The 22,299-nt window shown below is 44.8% G+C and overlaps 1 protein-coding gene across 2 annotated transcripts in view; it reads right to left on the bottom strand.

Moving 5' to 3' along the window:
* The window catches only part of SULT4A1 (sulfotransferase family 4A member 1), a 27,780-nt gene extending 9,644 nt beyond the window's left edge, over nt 1-18,136 (bottom strand). For both annotated transcript variants that reach the window (XR_001876720.1, XM_017826689.1), the window contains exons 1-4: nt 17,868-18,136; nt 1,933-2,063; nt 868-948; nt 638-764 (exon numbers count right to left, since the gene is read on the bottom strand). Coding sequence is in view for 1 of the 2 variants with exons in the window: in XM_017826689.1 (XP_017682178.1) it covers nt 638-764; nt 868-948; nt 1,933-2,063; nt 17,868-18,036 (508 nt within the window). In the remaining variant the exon portion in view is untranslated. The remainder of the gene's footprint in view (nt 1-637; nt 765-867; nt 949-1,932; nt 2,064-17,867) is intronic.
* Between the last annotated feature and the right edge of the window lie 4,163 nt (nt 18,137-22,299).

Below are 22,299 nucleotides of genomic sequence, written 5' to 3'. Positions count from 1 at the left end.
GAGCTGCATTTTTTCAGAATTCTCCCTCCAGAGCTGCATTTTTTCAGAATTCTCCCTCCAGAGCTGCATTTTTTCAGAATTCTCCCTCCAGAGCTGCATTTTTCAGGCAGTAACAGCCTGCACCCACCTCCTTACAGGGTCTCACTTGAGCTCACTGATGCACTCCACATCAGTCTTGTGCAAATCAGGAATTTCTGTGTGTCAACTGGTGTCTTGCAAGGGACAAACCTTGAGTTTCTGCACGAAATTTAAATATTAAAGGAATTACCAGAGAAATAACTCCCAAACTTGAGGAACAGAGAGACTCCAGAGAAGCAGTGAGGTAGAACTGAAATCAAGTGGTGTTGGGAGTATTCACCATTTTTCACAAGGTGCCTTGCAACCTGAATTTTAGAAGAGCAGACCAGAGTTCTGCCTGACCTAAGTGGAACACTGCTGAGCCCCCGGGGTCAAACACTGCAAGGCAGTTATTTACAAAAGGCCTGGCCATGGTTTGCATGGACAAATCTGAAGTCCCTGTGTAGCAACCTCCTTGCTGTATATGCAAAACAAATGCACCTTTACCCAGTTCACTTCTGTACTCGCAGAAGGAACGCAGAGATGAAAATAAATGTGTGCAGAGAGAACAGCTCCTTACACTTGTCATTCATGAACCTCCTGCAGAACTCCTGGAACGTTCCCCTGTAGCTCATGGTCCTTAGGGAGCGGTGGAACTGGTAATAAGACACCACCAGGTCTTTGGGGTTGCGAGCCATGTATATGACCTGTGATTTAGGGGGGAAAAAAAGGACCTTATTGAGTGATTTTTTTTTCCCCAAAGCACTTAAACAATAGAGTTAAACCAACAGGATTTAATTTAATTTTCACCTTTGAGTTGCCGTTGTGGAGGTCTGAAGGCAAGAACCGGTATGGCAGGTGGCTTTTTATGAGGCGAGGAGATGTCAGTTCCTGAAATAAAGCAGAGGGAACAGTTCCTTACTGAGCACCAATCTGGCACATCTGCCCTGAACTGTCGTACTTGAAGCCCTTTACTCCACTGAGTCCCATTCACAAATTCACTCCTGCAATTAATAAGAGTCTGGGACTAGAAATTAGGTCAGGGAGATACACCTGGTTTTTAAACATAAAAGAGCTGGATAACATGTTAGGGGTTTTGTTGTTTGGGGTTTTCGTTGTTTGGGGTTTTTAATCCCCTTTGTTTTCAAAGTGCTTCCATTTGTAGCACCTTCTCAGAAACAATATAAAATAGTGGAAAATTCTTGGTGTCAAACCTTGTTTCCAGTGATGCTTTCACTAAAATCCCTTGAAAACTACTGGAAGTTCTGAAAACACTGCTCCTAACTTCTCCAAGATGTTTCCCTTGCAGTTTATTTTATCCTCAGAATTGGGCCCAAAAGTTTATCTGAGTATGTGAATGGGTTTCAAAGAGAATATTCTTAATAATGTGGAAGTCATTTCACGCAGGATATTCCAAACTCTTCAAATTACACCTACAGAGTCTGTAGAGATCCAGGATTTGTGGATCTAAAGATTTAGATGTATAAATTTGGAGCAGTGGGAATACAAATCCATAGATCTCCGTGTTTGTAGTTCCTCTTTCACAAATTCAGGGAAGGAATCAAAGCAAATTGGCCTCCTTTGGTCAGCTTCTGTTTTTACATAAGCAAGAGAGGCCTGGAACTTTTATTCAGAAAACCCAGTGCCAAGATACTTAGGACATGAAGAAACACCTAAAGCATTAAACAGAGTACAATAAAGCTGAATAAAAGCAATTTTAAAACAACCTAATAATGCTCTGAATCATTCCAACAAACTGAGCCAGTCCAGAGATGAAAAGGACAAGGACACAGGATGAAATGAAGTGATAAAAGATGGAACTGAGGAAAACAGATATCCAAATGCTGAAAGGCTTTTCTTTGCAATAAATTGTACCTTGATGATGTCCAGACCAGGCTGAGGGTACTCTAGGACTGGAAGCTGTTCATCTATATTCATTAGTCCAATCTCATCTGGATCAGCTCCCTGACTCACTAGATAAACCACTTCCTGCAGCAACCCTGTGCCTGCACGAAGCAAACAATGGGAGAGAACAGATTGTATTACAGTTCTTATCAAAACAGAACCACAGGAAGGGAGACCTAAACAGGGGAAAAATGGTAACTCTTGTCCTCAGCAGTCAGCTGTGAGCTAGGTCTGGAACTACTGTTTTAACATAGGATGTCAGCTCAATAAAATGTAAGGACATTTCTGTCTCCAAACCGTTTAACCTGGGAATTGGAAAGCGTTTAACAAAAAGTTGTTTCCCCCCCCCCCCCGTAAATGTTACCAAGACAACATACTATTATTTCCATTTTAGAAATTGGAAAAAAAAAAAAAAAAGAAAAGAGGCAAACTGAGGTCATCCAAGCTCACAAAATGCATTAGTGGCTGCACTGAGACAGTGTCCTTTCTTCTAAATTGTAGGCAATGCCCCTGTTATGCAATGATTTGAGAGTCTATTTATGACCCCACGTTATGGACTGGATAAACCACTGAAAGCATCAATAGTGAGTCAGTCACAAGCCTCAGAGGCCCCAGTTACATCTCCCTCCCCAGTCTGAGGGCATTTACAAAGCAGTCATCAGATATTATGGCCTTAATGACTGCACTCTGGAAAATTAATAGCTACTCCAGCAGGAAGTTTGGACAGGGAAACTCTTTCAAATGGCTTTACCTTCAGGCAGGGAGGAAACCCCCAACACAACAAAGGTATAGAGTTACTTGGCAGAGGTTTATGAAGAGAAAGGCACAGGCTCTTGGTGAGATGGAGGAACAGAGAGGGGAGAGATCACAAAGAAAACCAGAGTATCGTTATTCTGATGGTTTTTAATCTGACACAGAAACAGTTAAATGAGGCTGATGGTTAGGGTGAGCACAGCCTGGATACCATGTGAAACAGCACATGCCTCCAAGAATTGCTTTGGAGAGTAGGCACTTTAAAATTCCTCTGTTACCTGACTGATTGGTGGGTAAATTAAAGAGGTTTGGAGGGGAAAAAATAAAAAGGTACTTCTACATTATCATCACCCACAGAGACTGTCACAGACTTAATACACTCTTGCCCCGAGGCTGTTCACTCTGCAGTTTTAAGTTCAAGCATATATTTTATACATTAAAATTAACATTCATACAGTTCTTCAGTATGGGTCCTTGTGACTCTGAACGAGCACAACTCTTGTTCTCATTAAATATTTCTTCTGACAGGAGGCACCCTGGTTCTCCATAATTTATTTCTGTATTTCCAATTCCACCTGCAAAGAAAAATGCTATTACAGCAACCCTGCTCCAAGAAAGGAAAAGAAATGGTTGTGTGGGGCCAAGCAACACCACCAGGACTTTATTGTTTTTCATTGCTCAGTTGCTCTCCAGGCAAAAAGCAGCCATGTCCACATTACCTAGTTCTGCTCAACCTTACTGCTAGCAGATCCATGGAGCACAGCAGAGATGGGAAATGACATATTTTCCCATGCAAAGTGGGCCTTTGGAAGCTCAAAAGTCTTCACCTGAATGAGTTTCCACCAAAAACAATGACACATTGGAAGAGTAATGCTGGGCACCCAAGGCAGCAAAATAAAAATCTCCATCAACTCTATGTTCTTTAAAACACTGTTTAAATCTGATTCTTTGTATTAATCAGCATGCACATATACAAATTCCCATGGTATGTTTGTAGAGTTGCACATATTCCAGCATCCTATTCCAATTCACACAGCAAAGAGAATTTCTGCAATATTTCTTCTACAAAGGGGAGGACTGACAGTTTAGAATCCTGGTCATCCAGCAGGTTAGAATTTCTCCTCCCTACACTGATCCTGATTTCTCTCCCCCTTGAACTCTGTGCTAGTTCTCACTTTTGTCACTCATTGCATTAGCCTGACTTTTTTCCACATTAGCACTTGAGTTACTCTGCTTAGGACTTCCAGGGTCCCAATAAAATTGAAAACTAGAGAATTAACTTTTGAGGAAACCATTATTTTTCTTTTTTAACTTGTCATCCTTAATCAACTATCACTTATCACACACAAACATTCCAAGACCTCATTTTCTTATTAAAACATCACATGCTTATTAAAAAAAAAAAAGCTAAAAGCCTTTATACATATAATTACATATGTATGACCTCCTCACATTTGACTCAATTGACTTAGTGATCTCTGAAGATGTGCAAGAACCACAATTTTATGGCTGGAAGGTAAACTGCTGAGACTGAGATTTTCACTATGTGAATAAACTCCAGTAATCCCAGTCTATCACAAAACCTGGCCTGATCTAAATGCCACAGAAATTTTCTCAGTAAAAGGGAAAATGATGATACTTGTTGGACAGAAGAAGGTGGTGGAGGAAGCTATAGAAAACGATGCAGAGCTTCTCTTTATACTCTCAAGATTTCTGGGTTTTCCTGGAGAAAACAGATCTTGTGCATCTCCAGTATATTCCACTGTTCTCCCCTTGTGTTGCTGAACACATGGACATGCACACCTCAGTTGGGATGGCACAGGAGAGTAAGCAGTCCCTGACAAACAGGATTCATCTGTCAGCCTTTGGACACGAGGCACCAGATGCAACACGGATAAGTCCCCAGAAATTCTACCCTTCCTTCTCCCACCTGCAGCAGATCCATATTTCATCCTGGAGGAAAAAACTGCTGACCCTCCAAGGTCATACTGCCAAAAGAGACGTAGGATTCATTTCCATCTATCCAATTCCAACTAAAATGGAGCCAGTCAGCATCTGAGGGACTCCAGTACCTGAGAAACGCTCTCCCCTGACAAGCTCTTCTGTTATGTCAATAAAACACCCCGGGAAAAAACAGAGTGTTCCAGTTTATCACACACTGTCTGGGAAGAGAGGGGATGGGAAACAGCTGGGATGAGCTACTGCCAGAATCTGCAGGGGTTTAGGAGATCCTTTTAAATTATCTGTGAACCCACATTTCTACTTGGCATGACAGCAGGGGGAAAGTGTTCCCGTTGGGATGCACCGTCCTTCCCTGCGATACCACAAAAATCAGGACTCATTAAAATTCCTTTTGCACCTCTGATGGCTGGGAACTCTTCCTTTGTCCCCTTCTCGTGGCCAAAGCCTCAGCAGCAACAGCAAAGTCAGTTCATGGCCACGCTGCCTCTGCTTCTGCAGGAGCTGCTGCAGCAGCAACCAGGCAGCACAGCAGGGCAGCCAAAATTTGGAAACACTGCAGCTACTCCTTCCTGCTCCTGTGCATTAGGTGTCTCTCAATGTCAAACTCAGCCACTGTAGGAGGGAGAAATATTCTCTAGTGCAGCTGTTCTTTGCCTCCTCTCAGTGTTTTCTGGCCATTGGCCTTTACGGTCCCATAAAGCCACTGAACATCACAGATTTCTTCAAAGTGAAGTGGCAGATATAAAACCATAAGATTTCCTGTGAAATTTTGCTTCCCCACATCATTTCTTTGACTTTCTCCTCTCCTATCAGCTAAGATGAGATAAACCTGCAGCCCAAGGATGCAAAGGCCTTTGGTATATTCCTTCCACTCACCCCTTGTTTGCAAACCACATAGAAAAATAAACTAAATACTAATATTAGTATTAATAACCTCACAATCTCAATTAGCTGTACTTTGATCTGCTGTTGTTTGATCAAGTTGCAGCTAATACAACGCAACAGATCCATTATGACTCATAATTTTTTTATAGCACTGGTAGATGCAAGAGCTCATTAAAAATGAGGGCTGTTAAAGCTGTCAGGTTGGTCTAGCAAGGGCTGTACAGCAAAACCCCACATTTTTGTTTTAATTCCCTGCAAACTCCTTCCCCCTTCACTGATTTAAGTGTAAATCTGCAGGGAAGCATGACAGATTCATCTTCACACCACAAGAGTGGAGGGAAAATCAGATTTTTCCATTAGAAAAGACAATCATTTCCAAACCATAAAAATACCCCCTCTTGAGGTCTGTATGTTGAAGTTCTCCTACATGTTCAAATTCCACCTGGCTTAAGAATAGGGATTTTCATTAACAATGAGGGTTTTAAAAATAAAAGTAATGTATACACCTCGATGCCATATTTTCTGATTCTTCTGTTCCTAAATAAGACTTGGGATTCAGAAGAAAGACTGAAATTGTGATGTTATATTGACGTTATTTTTGTCTGACAGTTAAATATGTATTAGAGGGCCCAATTTTCCGAAATCCTCTTAGATTGATGTCCCTTTTTACATGGCTTAAATGCCCCTCAGTCAATAGTGACCTGTCAAGGGAATCTGTGGTACATGAGGAAACTGAATCCAGACCTTCCAAAAGTGAAGGCAACAACCTAAGACTGGATCTAAAACAAGCATTAAATGCACAGTTTATAGCAACATTCTGTAAGCTCAGTCTTAGATTTTTAGACTTATTAACCAGTTTATTTTTCCACTTGCAGCTACCAGCTTTGAAACCAAACCCAACAGGCTAAATTCTGCTTGTCTTTCACCAGACTCACATCAGAGGGTGCAGACATGGGTCCATTAACTCTCTGTTGTGTTCTGAAGGTGTTTTGCCAGAGGCTACAAACAGCAAACTAGGAAAACTATTTAGGGGTAAAATCTACTTTCTGTTTGGTAAAAATGCTGTCACTGAAGTGTTTACACACATGTATTATCCACAGAATTAGTGCTATGTATAACAGAGCACCCTAAAGCACTGCTGTAATGAGCTGGCTACAAAGCAGTGCTATTTTTGGCTGATGCATTAGTACTATCTTTTAAAAAATGGCCTGAGTCCTAATTCCCCCTTACATTAGCAGGATAACTGCTCAGTAGAGGACAGGATGAAAAATGCAGACTTGACCACAGTGGATCTCCATGCTGGGGCATCTCCACTTCCACAGGGCAAGGCAGGAGATGAGGATTTTCCACACCTAACACCAGCCTGGAGGAAAACACCTCCTGACACTTGGGATCCTAAAACTGGAGCAACACCAGTAAATAAAGCACACCAGGCCCTGCCCTCTGGGAGGGTTTGTGGGACAGCCAAACCCACATCCCCAGAGATGACTCCCAAAAGAGGACAGCTCCATCCATCACTTCCTGGGAACAGCCCCGGGCTCCAGCTGTGTCCCACACCATGCTGGGGGGAGCATGCTGCCTGGGGAAGTGCAAAACTGTCAGGGAATGTGCTCCCGGGAAACAGCAGGGATGACAGCTTGACAGAGCCTCTGCCTAGACTTTACCAGTGGATTGTCTACGTTTCCGACTTTATATTTTATAAAAGCACGAGAAAAATAGCTCAGGAGTCACATACTCCCTAACCACTGCATCTAACCCACGGCTGCCCCAACCTGCCCCAGCAGACAGAGGTCCAAAAGGCAGCTGGGTCCTCTTGTTGAGGGCAGATGAGGCAAAAAGTGTTCATTTTCCACCCTTCTTAATAAGCCAGAACATCCTCACATGCTGTGCAGCAAGGGCCATGTAAGTACTGCACAAACAGCCCCAAGAACTGGGAGTCAGATCCACAGACTGCTCAAGATCTAGGTATTAAAAACAACAACAAGCCACAAGTTTTTCCTTCTGATTGAAGAGTCATGACTTGTGTCTCCATGATTTCATCACATCCAGGTGTCCCAGATTTTGTCACAGGTCCTTCCCAGGCAGCTGCTATTGGTTGATAACTGACATCTCATGTCATCAGATATTCCAAGGGAAAAGTACTTTTCTCTTTAAGCTTTGGCTGGGCTGTCCATGTCTATGGATGCTCACCAGGTGTCATCACTACTGGAGTAACTTCACACAAACTGTTCCAATTCACTCCAAATTAGATCAGCCAAATTAGCTCGAGGTGTTTCTATTTTGGGCATCAGCACACCTCGCAAATTTTGCCTGGGAAAAACTAGAATCCATCCACACAAAATCCTCTGCAGGTTGTCTTTCTAAGACAAATGACAAACAGGATGCTGAGGACACCAACACCAATGCTTTTAAAGGAGGACATCTACCCATACCCTTAAATTAATTCTCTTTCAGTTTCTACTCACCAGTGAAACACGGTCCCATGGTATAGGAGAGCACAACACCTGTCATGCTAAAACAAAAAATGTCATGTATGACATGCAGGAACATAAAAAGAACAGATTTCTGCTTGTTCCCTCACCAACTATCTGAGAGAATGACATCTCACTCTTCCCACACCTATTCAAGACTGATCAGGTCTAAAGGCAACCCAGTACATTAAGTTGTTGCCTTCTTTGCCCAGGCTCAATGGAACACCCTCATAACCCAATTCCCAGACCATGCCTTTCATGACAGTAGTGCAAGCACACAGGATCATACCAAAGGGTTGGCCAACAGGACAGTAATCCACAGGGGAAGAGGGTTTTTATTTGTTAATAGATGCTACAGGGCAGATTCTGTCTCAAACATCTAAAATTACCTGGCAAACTTCACCCATGTAAACTGGTGCCTCCTCACAGCAGTGGGCAAAAGCTGCATTAGCAAACTTTCATGTCTCACCTCCTCTGCAGAGTACACACATAAGAAAGTACATGCCCTCATGCCAGCCTTACCTCATTGTGTCCTGCCCTCCTCCATCCCCTGGCAGCCCCATTCTCCCAACTTTGCAGAGCCCACATCAAACAGCACGCCTAATTGCACCAAACACCACCCCAGCAGGAGCTCACAGTCTCCAGCACGTCTCCCCACTGTGTCTAATTTCCCTTCATTTTCAAACACTGTACCAAGGACAACAACACGGAAAAGAACTTTGCTGCAATGCCAAGTTTTTAAAAATCACTCTCAAGGACTTCATTGTGTAGAAAAGAACTGCACAGTTGCCCTTAGCACCAATGATTTCCAGGACAACTATATCACTTCTGTTCTCCAGAGTCAGAATATGGTCTGTGGGTAAACACAGCTCTGCTGATTGACATAGGATCAGAAATCAGGAGATAACAGGGCATCTCTATTAGAAACTTGTGTTGAGGTAGCTCTCATCCCTTTTGCTGTGAACATGCTCCCCTCCCCATTATATATATATATATAATTACCCATATTTCACAAGATGTCTATCACTGTTCAAATGCAATTCTCTGCCTCAGTTTCAAACCCTTCCAGGAAAATTGTTAGGCAAAACCTGCCTACACATTAATATGCATTTGCATATATTAGGTGGTTAAATCTCAAGAAGGCAGCACACCAACAGTATAATGTGAAACAACTGCAGGTAAGAGTTATACAATAAAAAAAAATGGCAGCACATTTGCTTCATAATTTCCAGAATTATCATTTAATTTCTACACAACCTGTTCAGTCAGCTATTGCTTGTCTAAGGTCAGGGAGTAAAGCATTTTGCCTCACACAGAATCCCCCTCAAATTATAGCTGCACTGAGCAAAACCATTCTCCACAAGGTACCTACACCCCCAGTCATATTCAGCACAGTCATTCCCTCTGTCTGATGGACTGCAGTTTTAAGCAAACTACGACCATTTCCATTGCTGCTCTTCAGAATTAGAAATGAAAATAGATCTAACTGGGAGCATAAAAGGGGATCAGCCAATCTATATTACCATAGGTTTACATTATTGCAGCAAAATCACTGAAGAGACCACATTCTTTCTGAGAGAAAGCACTGGTGGCCCTGACATTGATCACTATTAATGTGCACTTCAGCTGTACCTGTCCAGAGCAATCCAGCTGCAGCAATGCCTGGAGCTGTTCTGTGCTACTCTGGCAACCCTGAGCAGCATAAACAGGCTTTGAACTGGAGGTTAACCTGTGGTTATGATTGCCTTGCACCAACAGGTGGGCAAGAAGGCCAAGGACATCTTGACCTGGATCAGGAATAGTGTGGCAGCAGGACCAGGGCAGGGATTGTCCCCCTGTGCTGGGCACTGCTGAGGTCACACCTCAAACCCTGGGGTCAGTTTTGGGCCCTTCACTACAAGAAAGACATTGAGGGGCTGGAGGGTGTCCAGAGAAGGGAACAGAGCTGGGGAAGGGTCTGGAGCCCAAGTCCCATGAGGAGCAGCTGAGGGAGCTCTAGGGGAGCTCAGCCTGGAGAAAAGGAGGCTCGGGGGGACCTTCTCACTCTCTGCAACTCCCTGGCAGGAAGGTGGAGGTCAGACTCTCATGCCATGTCTCAAGAGACAGGATGAGAGGAAATGGCCTCAGGGAAGGTCCAGATTAGATATTAGAAAATAATTTTTCACTGGAAGAGTGGTCAGGTGCTGGAATAAGCTGCCCAGGTAGGTGGTGGAGTCACTGTCTCTGGAAGTGTTCAAGAAGCATCTGAGGGGTGATTATGGTTCAGGGGTGATCATGGTTGGTGGGTGGACTTGACCTTGGAGGCCTCTTCCAACTCTGGTGACCCTGTGGTTCTGTCACACTGGTCCTGTCACAGGACCCTGCTGAGCAGCCCGTGAGGTGACAGGTCTGGACTGCTCCATGTACAGCCTGTGGTGCCTTCTGGAACCAGTTCTCATCCCACCTCCGTCACACTCAGCTCATTTTGCTGCCGTGGAGGGATTTATTACTCATGCAGTGGATGCAGGGAAGGGCTAATTTAGCACCACTGTCTGTATCCCATATGGTGATCTAATGTCACTGCACATCATCTAGAACTCGCAGCCCTATAAAGGGTGATGGCCTTCACCTCCTGGTGGGTAAAAGCTGATGAAATTAGCTTTCATTTTTTAATTTCCATATTGATTTTGGCATTTAGTGACAAAAACCCCTCCTCAGTTGTTCCTCCAGCACCCTTCCTTTAAATTTTTTACCCTTCACTATCTCAGCAGCACTCTGACTTAACCTCTCCTACCCACCTACACCTCCAGGACATGCATCCTTCCTGATGTTCCTCAGTACCCCTTCACAGCAGCTCCCCTACCCCCTACAGCCCCATTTGGCTGAGACATTGTAATGATGGACCATTTCCTCTGCGTGTCTGCCACACACATCTCTTGCTTCTGAATCTGCAACATATTACAGGATTAACACAGGACATAAATAGATTATTTCTTTTGTCAGAGCCTGTGAAAGACTTTTGTTTATAGAACCATGACTATTTCAGCTCTGGTGCTCCACCTTCCTGGACTCTCCAAGGTGTTGCAGCACCTCTGATTAAGGTCAAAGTGTTGAGACAGTGGGTGCTTGATGTTATTAATCCCCTGTTCATTGCTCCCTCCCACTGAGGGAGGCATTATTGTGTGCTCAGTTTTAATACCCAGACGCTTAATTCAATTTCAGAGCTGTAATTTGCTGGTTTCTCTACAAAAAATATTGATGAGGGGTGACATCTTTGTCCAAGGGAATTGCTTTTTGATATATATATATGAAAAATTCTGGTAGAGGAGAAATACAGCCACGTGCCTCCAGTGGAAAATGCAGGCAGGAAGATGATATGACTTACCCAAGGTCACAGAATCTGTAGCCACAAAGTCCAGTCACATGCCCAGTGTACCAAACCTCACATCACTTCTAAAACAACACAAGGGGTAGTTCCTTCCCCTCACTCAGCACAGGGTGTGTGAATCCCTAATGCACCCAACAAGAGAACATCTTCATTTAACAAGACTGCATAATAAGAATTAAAAAAATATTCAAGCATTTTGCTTCCTTTCATGAATGCCTTCCCTGTGACAAACGAACATCAACCTGAAATGAGAACCCCTGGCTGTTGGGTTTGGCTGATTTACATCATTTTCTAATTCTTTAGTCTTTGAGGTCATTATCATTTAATCCAGTCAGCAGTGATTTCACATGTCCAGAATACACTTTCTACCCAGAGCAAAGCCTTTTTTCTTTTTTTTCCCCCCCGAACCTGTTTACAAAAAAAGCAAGTTCTGGAGTTTTGCACTACTTAACAGCAGGGAAGCAATTATGCTACATTTGCAAGACACCCAGCAAAACCCACGAGGTAGTTGGAGAATTCTTCCTCATCAGTAACATCTCTTCTCTGGTTTGACAAAAAGCTCATGAGAGAAACACTGCCAGCTAGATAATGAAAATCAGTTTCCCTTAACAACAGATTTTTTCCTCTCCACCTTGATTTCCTGTTAAAGGCACATAGGGACCTATTCAACCCTACCTGCATTGAAATCAAGTCAAATGCATCAGTGGCAAACTTTACATTGTCTTCAATTACTTCATATTTGATAGCTTTATTTATCATTTCTTTGCCTAGCAATAGGTAAGACTGAGTCAATACCTGAAGGTATTTTGAGCTATATATGAATAAAACAAAAGACAGACCCATTTCAAAAGGACTTTAAAAGGACAGGAACCCAGTGGCTCTAATTCCAGGAAATATTTATCCACAGGTGTTGCTTTCAGCACCTGAATGGTCCTCAGTGGAGTGAGTTTAAGCCATTTACTCTCCTAAATGGTGGAAGGAACATGACTTCAAGCATGAAATCAGGTTCAAATATGGACCCTGTACACCAGCCCCTAAATGGACAGCTCACAAAACATATCTCCATCACAATGCAATTTTCTGATCCCTTTCTGTTTGAATAAAAATTCCATCCTTTCTGCTATGAGAACTGATGCACATTCATGCAGCATCAAAACAGAACAACATCTGAGCTTTATAAATTGCTTAAAGAAACCAAATAACTGTGCTGCTACTGTAAAAGAGAAAAAGTTAAATACTATATTCTGATTTTAAGGAGATTAAGTTGTTCATCCCTGTTCATGAGACTAACAGGTTTCCTATGGTTCCATAGGGGAGGGTGTGCATAATACTCTCTCAAAAACCAGAGGTGGAAGGAAAAGAATACCAAACATATCTTGTGTAAAAATGTCTTGATTTTTAAGCCAACCTCATGATTTCTTGAGGCATGCCTCTGGGCCAGTAAGATTTGCATTAATTCTTTAAATGAAAATGGTTTAAGCTCGAGGCACCAAAATCCTGCAGAGAGAACAGGACTATAAATCCAGCATAGCAGAATCTGCCTCTTTTGCAACTGCAAAACTCTTGTTACAAAATAATACCGACAAAAGGCCATGTGCAGCCACCTAATCTTAGTCAAGCAATAATACTCTTTACATTGAGTAATAAGAGTATTACTGTGAAGCACAAGGACACCAATCTCACCTGTAAATATAACCCCACTGCCAAGAGATTTTTATGGTCTGGGGGAAACAGGAAGGGTAAAATTGCACAAAGACTGCCAAAATCCTGCTTTGTTTTACTCAACTGGTACATTTTCCTTATAATGTGTTTCTTAAATCAAGATTTTGCCAGTGTGTTTTTATAGCATGGTCCCACAGCTAGGACTGATTGGAAGGGGAAGGAACAAGAGGCCAGAGATAATAAATCCTTAAACCAACCTCACAGCCAAAGAAAAAGTACATTTGTCCACATCCCCAGTGGTTCAAGCCTCCCTTTGCCTGAAGCGTATTAACTTGTGTGATCAATAAATATTTTAGGTATCGATGAGCTGAAGTCTATCAATTTTAGTGGGGAATCAGACAAAGAAGAAAGCTGGGGTTTACACTGTACCCTCTGCATCTGGTTCACAGCCCAGCAGTTGTCACTGTCATGGCTCTGATGGTCAATGGATCAAATAACTTTTTCCTCATAATAGAAGAAAACCCTGGGGCACATAAATGCCCCGGGCTTGGAGGGATTAACAGGGATTACAGTAAAGGGAAATGGAAGAATTCAGACAGAGCCCCTGTCAGGTGGCAGAGGAAAGAGGAAGAACAGAGCTCCTCCATCAGCCAAAGGGACTGGTGAGCCAGCAAGTGTTGGATTCAGGAGTGGCAGGAATAAAAGGAGGATAGAAGAGTGGCATGCATGGAGTGGGAGAGGCTCACAGAACAGGGGCAGCCAGGGAACACACAGTGCATGCAAGGCACTTCACTGACAGAGGCAATGAGAGGCACAACCTTTTGCACACACAGAATCTTTTAAACAAACAAGGGACAGCTCAAATTAACTTTTTCCGTGGTTCATTTCATGTAACACCACAGGTAGGTGGGAAAGAACTTGAAAGAGGAGAATTCTGTGAATGTACACACACAAAAGCTGCCCTTGAACTCATCTGCAAATTCCCTGTTGGCACTTCATTAAGCCAGAGGCCTGGAGTCAGCCATCCTGTTCCCTACCAGCCAGTGGGCAGTTACAAGAATCCAGTTCTGAGAGGAAAACTGAAAATCTATGAAAAATAACACCAGACAGGTAAAGGTCACACGCAACACTTGCTCCTTTGACCCATTGTCTGGCACCAAATGCAAGTTCTTATGAACTGCTGGACTTGAAGCTGATATTTGCCCAACAACTGACGTCTTCCCACACAGAACTCCATGAAATTACTTGGCAAAGTAACCAACACGGGGGAGGGAGCTTCATTATTAATGCAAATAGCTCTCTTTCTCCAATTACCAGTTTTTCAAAAGGCGTTAATTTGTGGGCTTTGACCCAGGAATGCAAAGCACATGTTCATTTAGAACACATGCAAGATGGTGTTAAGAGAGCTGCTGTTACACCACGTGTGAGCAAAGCAAATGGACAGATCAGGTACAGTCAGGGCTGGCATCATAAGACAAAACAAAACACTGAGTGAACCTGAACTCAATCCTACATCTTCTTTAGGGACTGACTTAATTCCACTGAAATCATTGCCCTTAACACAGACAGCTAACCCAAGTCTTAGCATGGTGACTGAGGGAATACCCTGAAAGAATCTGCTTATTCATTAATTCTGCAGTTTAAGTTCACAGAGGAGAATTTTAATTTTCAAGTAGGGTGCAAAAAAAAAGTCCCCAGTCTGGGAGGGTTCAAGGCAAGTTGTGACAGAGGCACAGTGTCTGCTGTGAGCAGTGCATCTGTATCTTATTTGTGAAGCAATCTGTTGTGTGAGCTCCACTTATTTAATTCTATAGACAACAGCATTCTGCTTTACATTTGCTCCTGTGAATCTCAGCCTGTCCATCCTGCACTAAAAAGGTGCACAAAAACATGAAGCTTTCAACTCAGTTCTGCAACATCAATAGCACACCTGATTTCAAATTATGCATCGTGATAAAAAGGTTTTCTGTGAGTAGAGCATAAGCCAAGTATGCACCTTCACATATTTACATGTCTGGGTGAATCTCTGGGTTTTAGGCAAAAGTTTCTCCCAGTCCAGCAGCTCCCAAAAGCTGTTACCATTGACTGGACACAGGTGTTAAGAATAATTAAAGATATAAGGAGTATCATTATTCAGCCATCCTTCCATGGAAATCACATTAAAGCAGAGCCATTTTCCATTAGGCTTATTACATTATTCCCAGTAAGGCCACTGATATATTTGATTTTCCACCATTATTGGACCAGCTTTTTCCTGGATCAGTCCCAATTTACCAATAACTCTAACTATTTCCAACCACTACCTCGATTTCCTATCCTAAAATCCTGCTGTCAAAAATATTCCTGGAATATTGTTCAACTGCAATTTATTAACAGAACCTAGATAAGTGGTCCCAACCATGTCTTACCTCCAAATACTACCAGAATAAGCCAAAGCATTTCATCACAAATAATTGCATTTTAGGCATTAAATCTGTTTTGTAAACCTACTTTTTTTTTCATTACAGCAACATTATGACAATTCTGATTAGATCCAGTACACAGAAAAAGTCTTTGTCAATGCTCCTGAGACACAGGAAGATGAAGCTGTAGTTATGGGAGTGCAGAGGTGCTTGGAGTTCTGGATTTAAACCCTGGCTTTGCTGGAGACTTCCTGCATGACCTTGGCTAAATCAATCCCAGGGCAGCCCAATTCCTACTGACGTGCCTGCTCCCAGTCAGCAGACCCTCAATAATTCATTCAGGAGCCCTAAATAAGCTGTAAAGCCACGCAGGATCAGCTGACAAGTTCCAAGGGTCTTAACAGACTTCAGGCTACAGAAAGGTGGAGCTTGAAGACATTATTATTGTCTAGAGCCCATTTCCCACAACAAGAACATCAGATTACTCACAACCCAGGTATTCTCTTTCCTGGCAAGTAAAACACTGTGGCATCTATTTTGACCCCAAGGCTGCTCCCCCAGCTCCTCCCACAACACTGTACCTTCAGTTTTGATGCCTCAGTTCTCAATCTTCTTTTCCCTCTCCCAGTGACTGTCAGTAAATCCTCTTGTCCCACTGCCACTAACTTTTTAAGTGGACAGCTCCCTCTCACTGGCCTCAGCTGGGGCCACAAGAGACCTCATATTCTGTTGCTATATTCACAAAACAGCAAATTAAATACGACTATGCAAGCTGGCTTCCCACAGCCAAGTGTCTAGCCATCAAAATTAAGCTACTGCCAGATGTATTAATGATATTCTGGCTGGCTGCTGGACACAGGTTAGCTGAGGATATTCAACAATATGCCAACGTGAAGTTGAGGTGCAATACTAACACAGGAACGTTGTAAACACAAGATTCTCAAAACTGGAATCTTAAAATGGAAATAATTAAATACTGTTCGTGCTGCATGCTATAATTTTTTAAGGACAATTTAAAAGAACAATTAAAATGTAGCTGTCTATTCCTAATCCTCGTATTTTGGGGGCCATCCATCTACAAACTATCCCTCATCTAACAGATTATCTATCAAGCTCTTGCCAGTCTTCAACAGCATCATGAGTAAAGAAATACCAAAAAACATAACTAGAAATACTTGAAACTGTTGGAGAAATGATAACATGATAGATGCTACATCTCAGGAAATGTGCCTGCTCAAAGCAGCAGCACACCAAGAAATTGAAAAGCATTAGCCATTCATACAACAAACAGTGAAGTAACTCAGAAACCTACAGTACCGAAAACATCATTTCACAAGGGCATTTACAGAACTCACATCTGTTATCTCCAGTGGACTTTGAATTTTCTAGAAAGAGATCTTATTTTCAGAAAAAAAAAAAAGTCACTCAAGAACGCCCTTAATAAGAAAGAGTTTATCTGATTTTATCAGGTGGGGTAGAAGGCTCCCATATTGTCTGTCTCTTTGCAGGCAGCACTACGTCCATGTTAATTCTCTGCAAACATTTCTGCTTGGAAACAGGGAGGATAAGAAGTCAAGGAATACGACATTAAAAGCAGACACACGAGTGGTATAAAACAACCAAAGGAGCAACACGCACTTATACTGCAAACGGGGGGTGTTTCTGGTGATTCAGACAGTGCAGCACGGATGCACTTGGAGCACATGTTCTCCCAGAACGGTCTAGGCGGCCGGCTCGGGAGCGCAGGACGGAGGGAAGGCTGGGCAGCAGACGGCGAACCGCGCCAGAAACCGGGATTTATTCCTAAGATCTTCCTGCCGCTCCACATTCCCCTCTCCCCGAGCAGCATCTTCATCCTCCAGGGGTTCGGCAAGAGGGTACCGGGACCACCCAGGCAGGGACCACCAGCTTGGCACTGGTGTGTGCCTGAGCTCCGGGGGTCCTCCATAGGGTCCCTTTCCCCCCCTCCGGCACCGGGATCGGCCGTCCCTCAACTCTGCGGAGCTGCGGAGGCCGCAGGGCATCATCCTCGAGCGCAGGGCATCATCCCCCGGGCAAAGGGGCAGCATCCCCCCTCTGCAGGACATCATCCCACGGCAAAAGGGCAGCATCCCCCCTCTGCAGGGCGTCAGCCCTCGGGCAAAGGGGCATCATCCCCCGGGCGGCGAACGGGCTCAGGCCTCGCCCCGACATCCCGCGGGGGCCGAGGAGCATCTCCCGCATCCCCGCTCCCAGCACCGCGGAGCATCTCCCGCATCCCCGCTCCCGGCACCGGCTGCGCCGCGGAGCATCTCCCGCATCTCCCGCATCCCCGCTCCCGGCACCGGCAGCGCAGCGGGAAGGGAGAGGCGGCGGAGGAGGAGCCGCCCCAGCGGCCGGGGCAGCCCCCGCCCGCCCGCCTACCTGATTTGGGGTAGGTGACAATCCAGACGTCGCTGTCCCTCACCGGGAAATTGGCGATCTCCTCCATCTTCCCGCGGCAGAAGGGCGGCAGCCGCACCCCATTGTACTCGAAGTACTTGCTCTCGAACTCGCAGGGCGTGCTCGGGGTCTCGGCCTCGCTCTCCGCCATCCTCGTCCCTGCGGCCGCGGGGGAGGCCGAGGAGCGGGGGCCGCGGGCGCTCCGGCGGGAGGGAGGGAGGGAAGGAAGGGAAGGGGAGGGGAGCGGAGAGGAGGGAAAGGGGCGGGCGAGCGGCGGGCGCGGCAGCCCCGGCCCCCGGCACAGCCCCGCGCACGCACGGGCGGGGGCTCCGCGCACGGTGATGTCATGGGCGGCTGCGGGCACGGATGCAGGGAGGGAGGGATGCCCGCCCGCTCAGCACCCTTCTTCCTCTCCGGGTGGACAGGGGAAGGATGCGGGGATGGTTGGAGGGATGCGGGGATGCCCTGCCGGCCTCGGCTGCCCCGCAGCCCCTCTGGTCTCCGGGTGGGCAGGAGAGGGATGCGGGGATGCAGGGAGGGATGCAGGGATGGATACCCGCCCGTGCCACAGCCCTTCTTCTCTCCGGCTGGGCAGGGGAGGGATGCAGGGATGGAGGGATGCAGGGATGCCCTGCCGGCCTCGCTCGCCCCGCAGCCTCGCTGCTCTTCTCTCCAGGCGGGTAGCGGAGTGATGCAGGGATGGAGGGATACTGGGTTGGATGGAGGGATGCCCGCCTGCCCCGCAGCCCCTCTCCTCTCCGCACATGGTCGGGGCAGAGGCAGGACCTGCCGCCATCCCCGTTTCCACCTCAGTGCCAAGGCCCGGCCCCAGAGCGGGCAGGGGGAGGCTGGGGAGACGCACAGAGGAGGGGGACGAGCAGCAGCAGCAGCTTCCAGGTGCACCGAGGGCTCGTCCCCGCCCTTGCACCGAGCGCAGGCACGGCCCATGGGGGGGGAAGTGAGATAGTAAGAAGGGGGCACGCACCTACTCGTTCAGCAACACAAATCATTTGCTCCTTGCAGTGCTCGTGCTCAGACCCATACCTGTTTTCCACACAGGAGGTTCTCTATCCTGGTCCCTTGTCCCAGTCTCTTGGATGCCACCTCTTTGTATCCGGTGGGGTAACAGCTTCCACAACAGCCTGGGGAGTCCTCAGATCTCAGCAGCTACTCAGCATATCCCCTGTCCGTTCTAACTTGTGCCTTGGACTTCCCAGCCTGGTATCAGAGCTGAGTCATTAACATAGTTTGTTTGGTGGCCATTAGGCAGCAGAAAACATCCCCAACATTGGTGGGGACTGGTTAGGGAGAATCCAGCCCTCTCTGCCTGCTCATCCCTTCTCCTTCCTGCTCCTGCAGCACCAGTGAAACCTGGGATACAGCTCCATCAGCACTCACACCTGGGTTGATAGGCAAGACAGCCCAGGTGCTGCTGTTCAGGGTATTTAAGGCCTATTTGTGCCTCATGGGAAGGTATAAAAAGGCCTCTAAGCTCCTTTAAAGCATGTTTGTGCTACAGAAATGAGGGGTTGTTTGGCTGCCTGGTCTGGCAGGAATGAAAAGCTGGAAGTATTTCAACAGAATTAAGACTTCTGTTAGTTCCAGAAAGGTCAGTGGAAAGTTTAGGTTTATTTTACCCTTATTAGTCTTGTAACAGCTGCTTTATTTTTTGTTTAATTATGTATCTGTCTGTAATGATGCTAAAACATAACAGAAATTCTTTAAAAGCTCCAAAGCATCCGTGGCAGGTGTACGTTTGAAAGAAATAAAATAAGCACGTAAAGAAGCGGCAAAATAAGGGGAAGGGGTTCAATTACATGGAAAGTACACGTTTCTAGGTAGTAGGGAGTAAATTATAGCTAATTTCAATTAAGTTTCCTGAAGGGTAAACAGCAACCAGCTAGAGGTTGTGTGTCCTGTTAAACTGTCTCTTTTATAGAAGCAACCTCAGGAAAAGTAGCAGCTGAAACAGCTGAGGGCAGTAACTGATTTCAGGCTTTATAGCTTTATCTGCCAGCATTCCAAAATCAATGCTTTTACTGTAGTTTACTTATATTTGTTCATGCTAATGATAAATTACAGATATTAAAACTGTGGTTGGAGCAGGTGGGAAAAGCATGTCAAAAGCTACCCTCAAAAATATTGTTTGATTGAATGGAAATGTTTTGCAGGAATGTGTTTGGTAAAAAAACCCTCAAACAATAACAAACAAATAAAAAAAAAACCCAACAACCATAAAGGTTACTCCTAGTCAGGAGTTGATTATAAGACTCGTCCTAGAACTTGACAATGCAGGTTCAAGTCCCTGTGATACTAAGTTTAGTTTTGAGCCTGTTTCCTCAAGACAGTGAAATCAGAATTGTGGTGACGTTGAAAAGAACTTCTCTGATTTTTTTAAAAAAATAATTTTTGCTAAAAAGCAGCCTGACAAGAATAACAGGCAACTGTGAAGTTGATATTCTGTATTTTAAGATAATATTATGAGTTCAGAAGCAACTGGCATTCTGTTCTTTCCTCTCCTGTGGGGTTTTTAAATGGTCTGATTTTTTTCATTTCCTTGCTTAGCAATATAATTAAAAATTGTGATTTTCTGTGAAAAGTAGAGTTGTGGGTATTTTATTTCCATGGTTAAACTGTTCCTGTTTCAGCCCATGAGGTTTACCTTTGTCTTCTGCTTCTCCTCCCCACCAGGGCAGGGTAGTGAGGGAAGGGCTGTGTGGTACTTAGTTGCCAGCTGGGGGTTAAACCATGATGCCAACAAAAGAGAGGCTTGAATTCTAGTCTCTGTTACTACTTCTTTTATTCTTAATTTAAGAATAAAATTCAGGCATAGCTATGGTCTTTGCTCAATACATGAAGTGGAGGGAGCTGTGCTGATAATAGAAAACATTTGTTTCTGTTTTCCCTTTAATAGGAATAACTCAGGGTGGAATATCTGCTTCCATAGAGCAAAAAGCCAGGCAAGCATTAGAATGAGGGATCCAAAATTATTTGGAACTCTTTCTTTAGCATTGGATGCTTTCACTTACCTTATAATGTTTCGAATGGAAGAGCAGCTGGAGCTGAATGTGGCTGAGAAACCAGATGCCCTGGATTAGCTGCACTTGGAAAGACCATCCCTGTGTTTGCAAGTGCAGTAAATCTGGTATTAAAGCTAAATAAAAATCAAATATGCTCTAAACAGATGAACCATCCTGGAGCGTTTCACTTACCCTCAAACTAGAGAGGACTTGTGGAGGGAGTCCTAATATATAGCCTGCAAAGGAATTTGCAGTAGATTGGGGGTTTGTGTGCTTGAAAGAAAAAATTAACGGTATCTCAGTCTTTTGTGTAACACTCAGGCTGTTCTGTAAAGTAACTGGTTCTAGAATGTCAGGGTATTCAGTGTCCCCATGAAGGAGCAGGAAGAAATGTAGGTGAAACAGTATGGATTTTATCACAGCAATGTAAACTGGGACTGACCTGAGATTAGCTCTGTTGGTCAGAGCATGGGGCAAATAACACCAGGGCTGTGGGTTTGATCCCTGTGTGGGCCAATTCACTAGGGGTTGGAGCTGATGGTCCTTGTGGGTCCCTTCCAACTCAATCTCACAGAAGTCACTAAACTCACCTCTGTATAAAATTTGTGTAAGAGGAAACTAAGGAGAAGATGATTTTAGAAAAAGAATGAAGTTCTGACCTTGGGGAAATGTCACCTTCAGATTTGCAGCAGTAGGATTTAACCCTGGGAACAGCCTGTCTGTCCCTCTGCTGCTTTGGTGTGACTGCATTTCTGTGGTCTGTCCCTGCAAAAAGGGCTCCTGTGCCTTTGTACTCCTGACGAGTTGGGAGGTGTCTCCCTGTCTGTGGTGTCAGATGTGCCTGGAGCTGAAGATACTGTAAAGAATGTCCCTGTCCTGAGATGTGTGTGCACTGCTGCACACACAGAAACAGAGTTTCAGCTCTCAAAACCCATCTGATGGGAAAATGATAAATCTGGCAGTGTTTTGCTTTACCTTTTTGCTGAGCCACTGCAACAGCAACCTGCATCGAGGCTGGAGGGGAGTGTTCACAGACAGATGAACTGTTTGCACGTGCTGGGATGCCAACTGCAGTTTAGTTTTAGGCATGACATCTGTAAATGCTCCAGTGGATGTAGTGCTGCCCCAGTGACAGTGTGTGATGTTGTGTTGGTGCAGTGAACAGCTGTGCAGGGGGGGATGTTTGTAAAACACAGTCTGCTGGTTATTCACATTTGTTCACTGAGTACATGTGAACTTCCAGGAATGTTTCTTCCTGGCTCAGCCCAAATGTGAGGTTTGAGCACATGGTCCTAACACAGTGTTTAATTCCTCTACTGTGAATGTGGCTGAGGATTAAGCTGTTAATTAGCACTCACCAGCTTTTTTCTGTTTCTGGCACCTGGAACTAGGAG

This window comes from Lepidothrix coronata, unplaced genomic scaffold (genome assembly GCF_001604755.1).
Source record: "Lepidothrix coronata isolate B3197 unplaced genomic scaffold, Lepidothrix_coronata-1.0 Scaffold129, whole genome shotgun sequence".
Lineage (NCBI taxonomy): Eukaryota > Metazoa > Chordata > Aves > Passeriformes > Pipridae > Lepidothrix > Lepidothrix coronata.
Note: the sequence above shows the minus strand (reverse complement) of the source record. Positions and strands in the feature narration are given on the sequence as shown.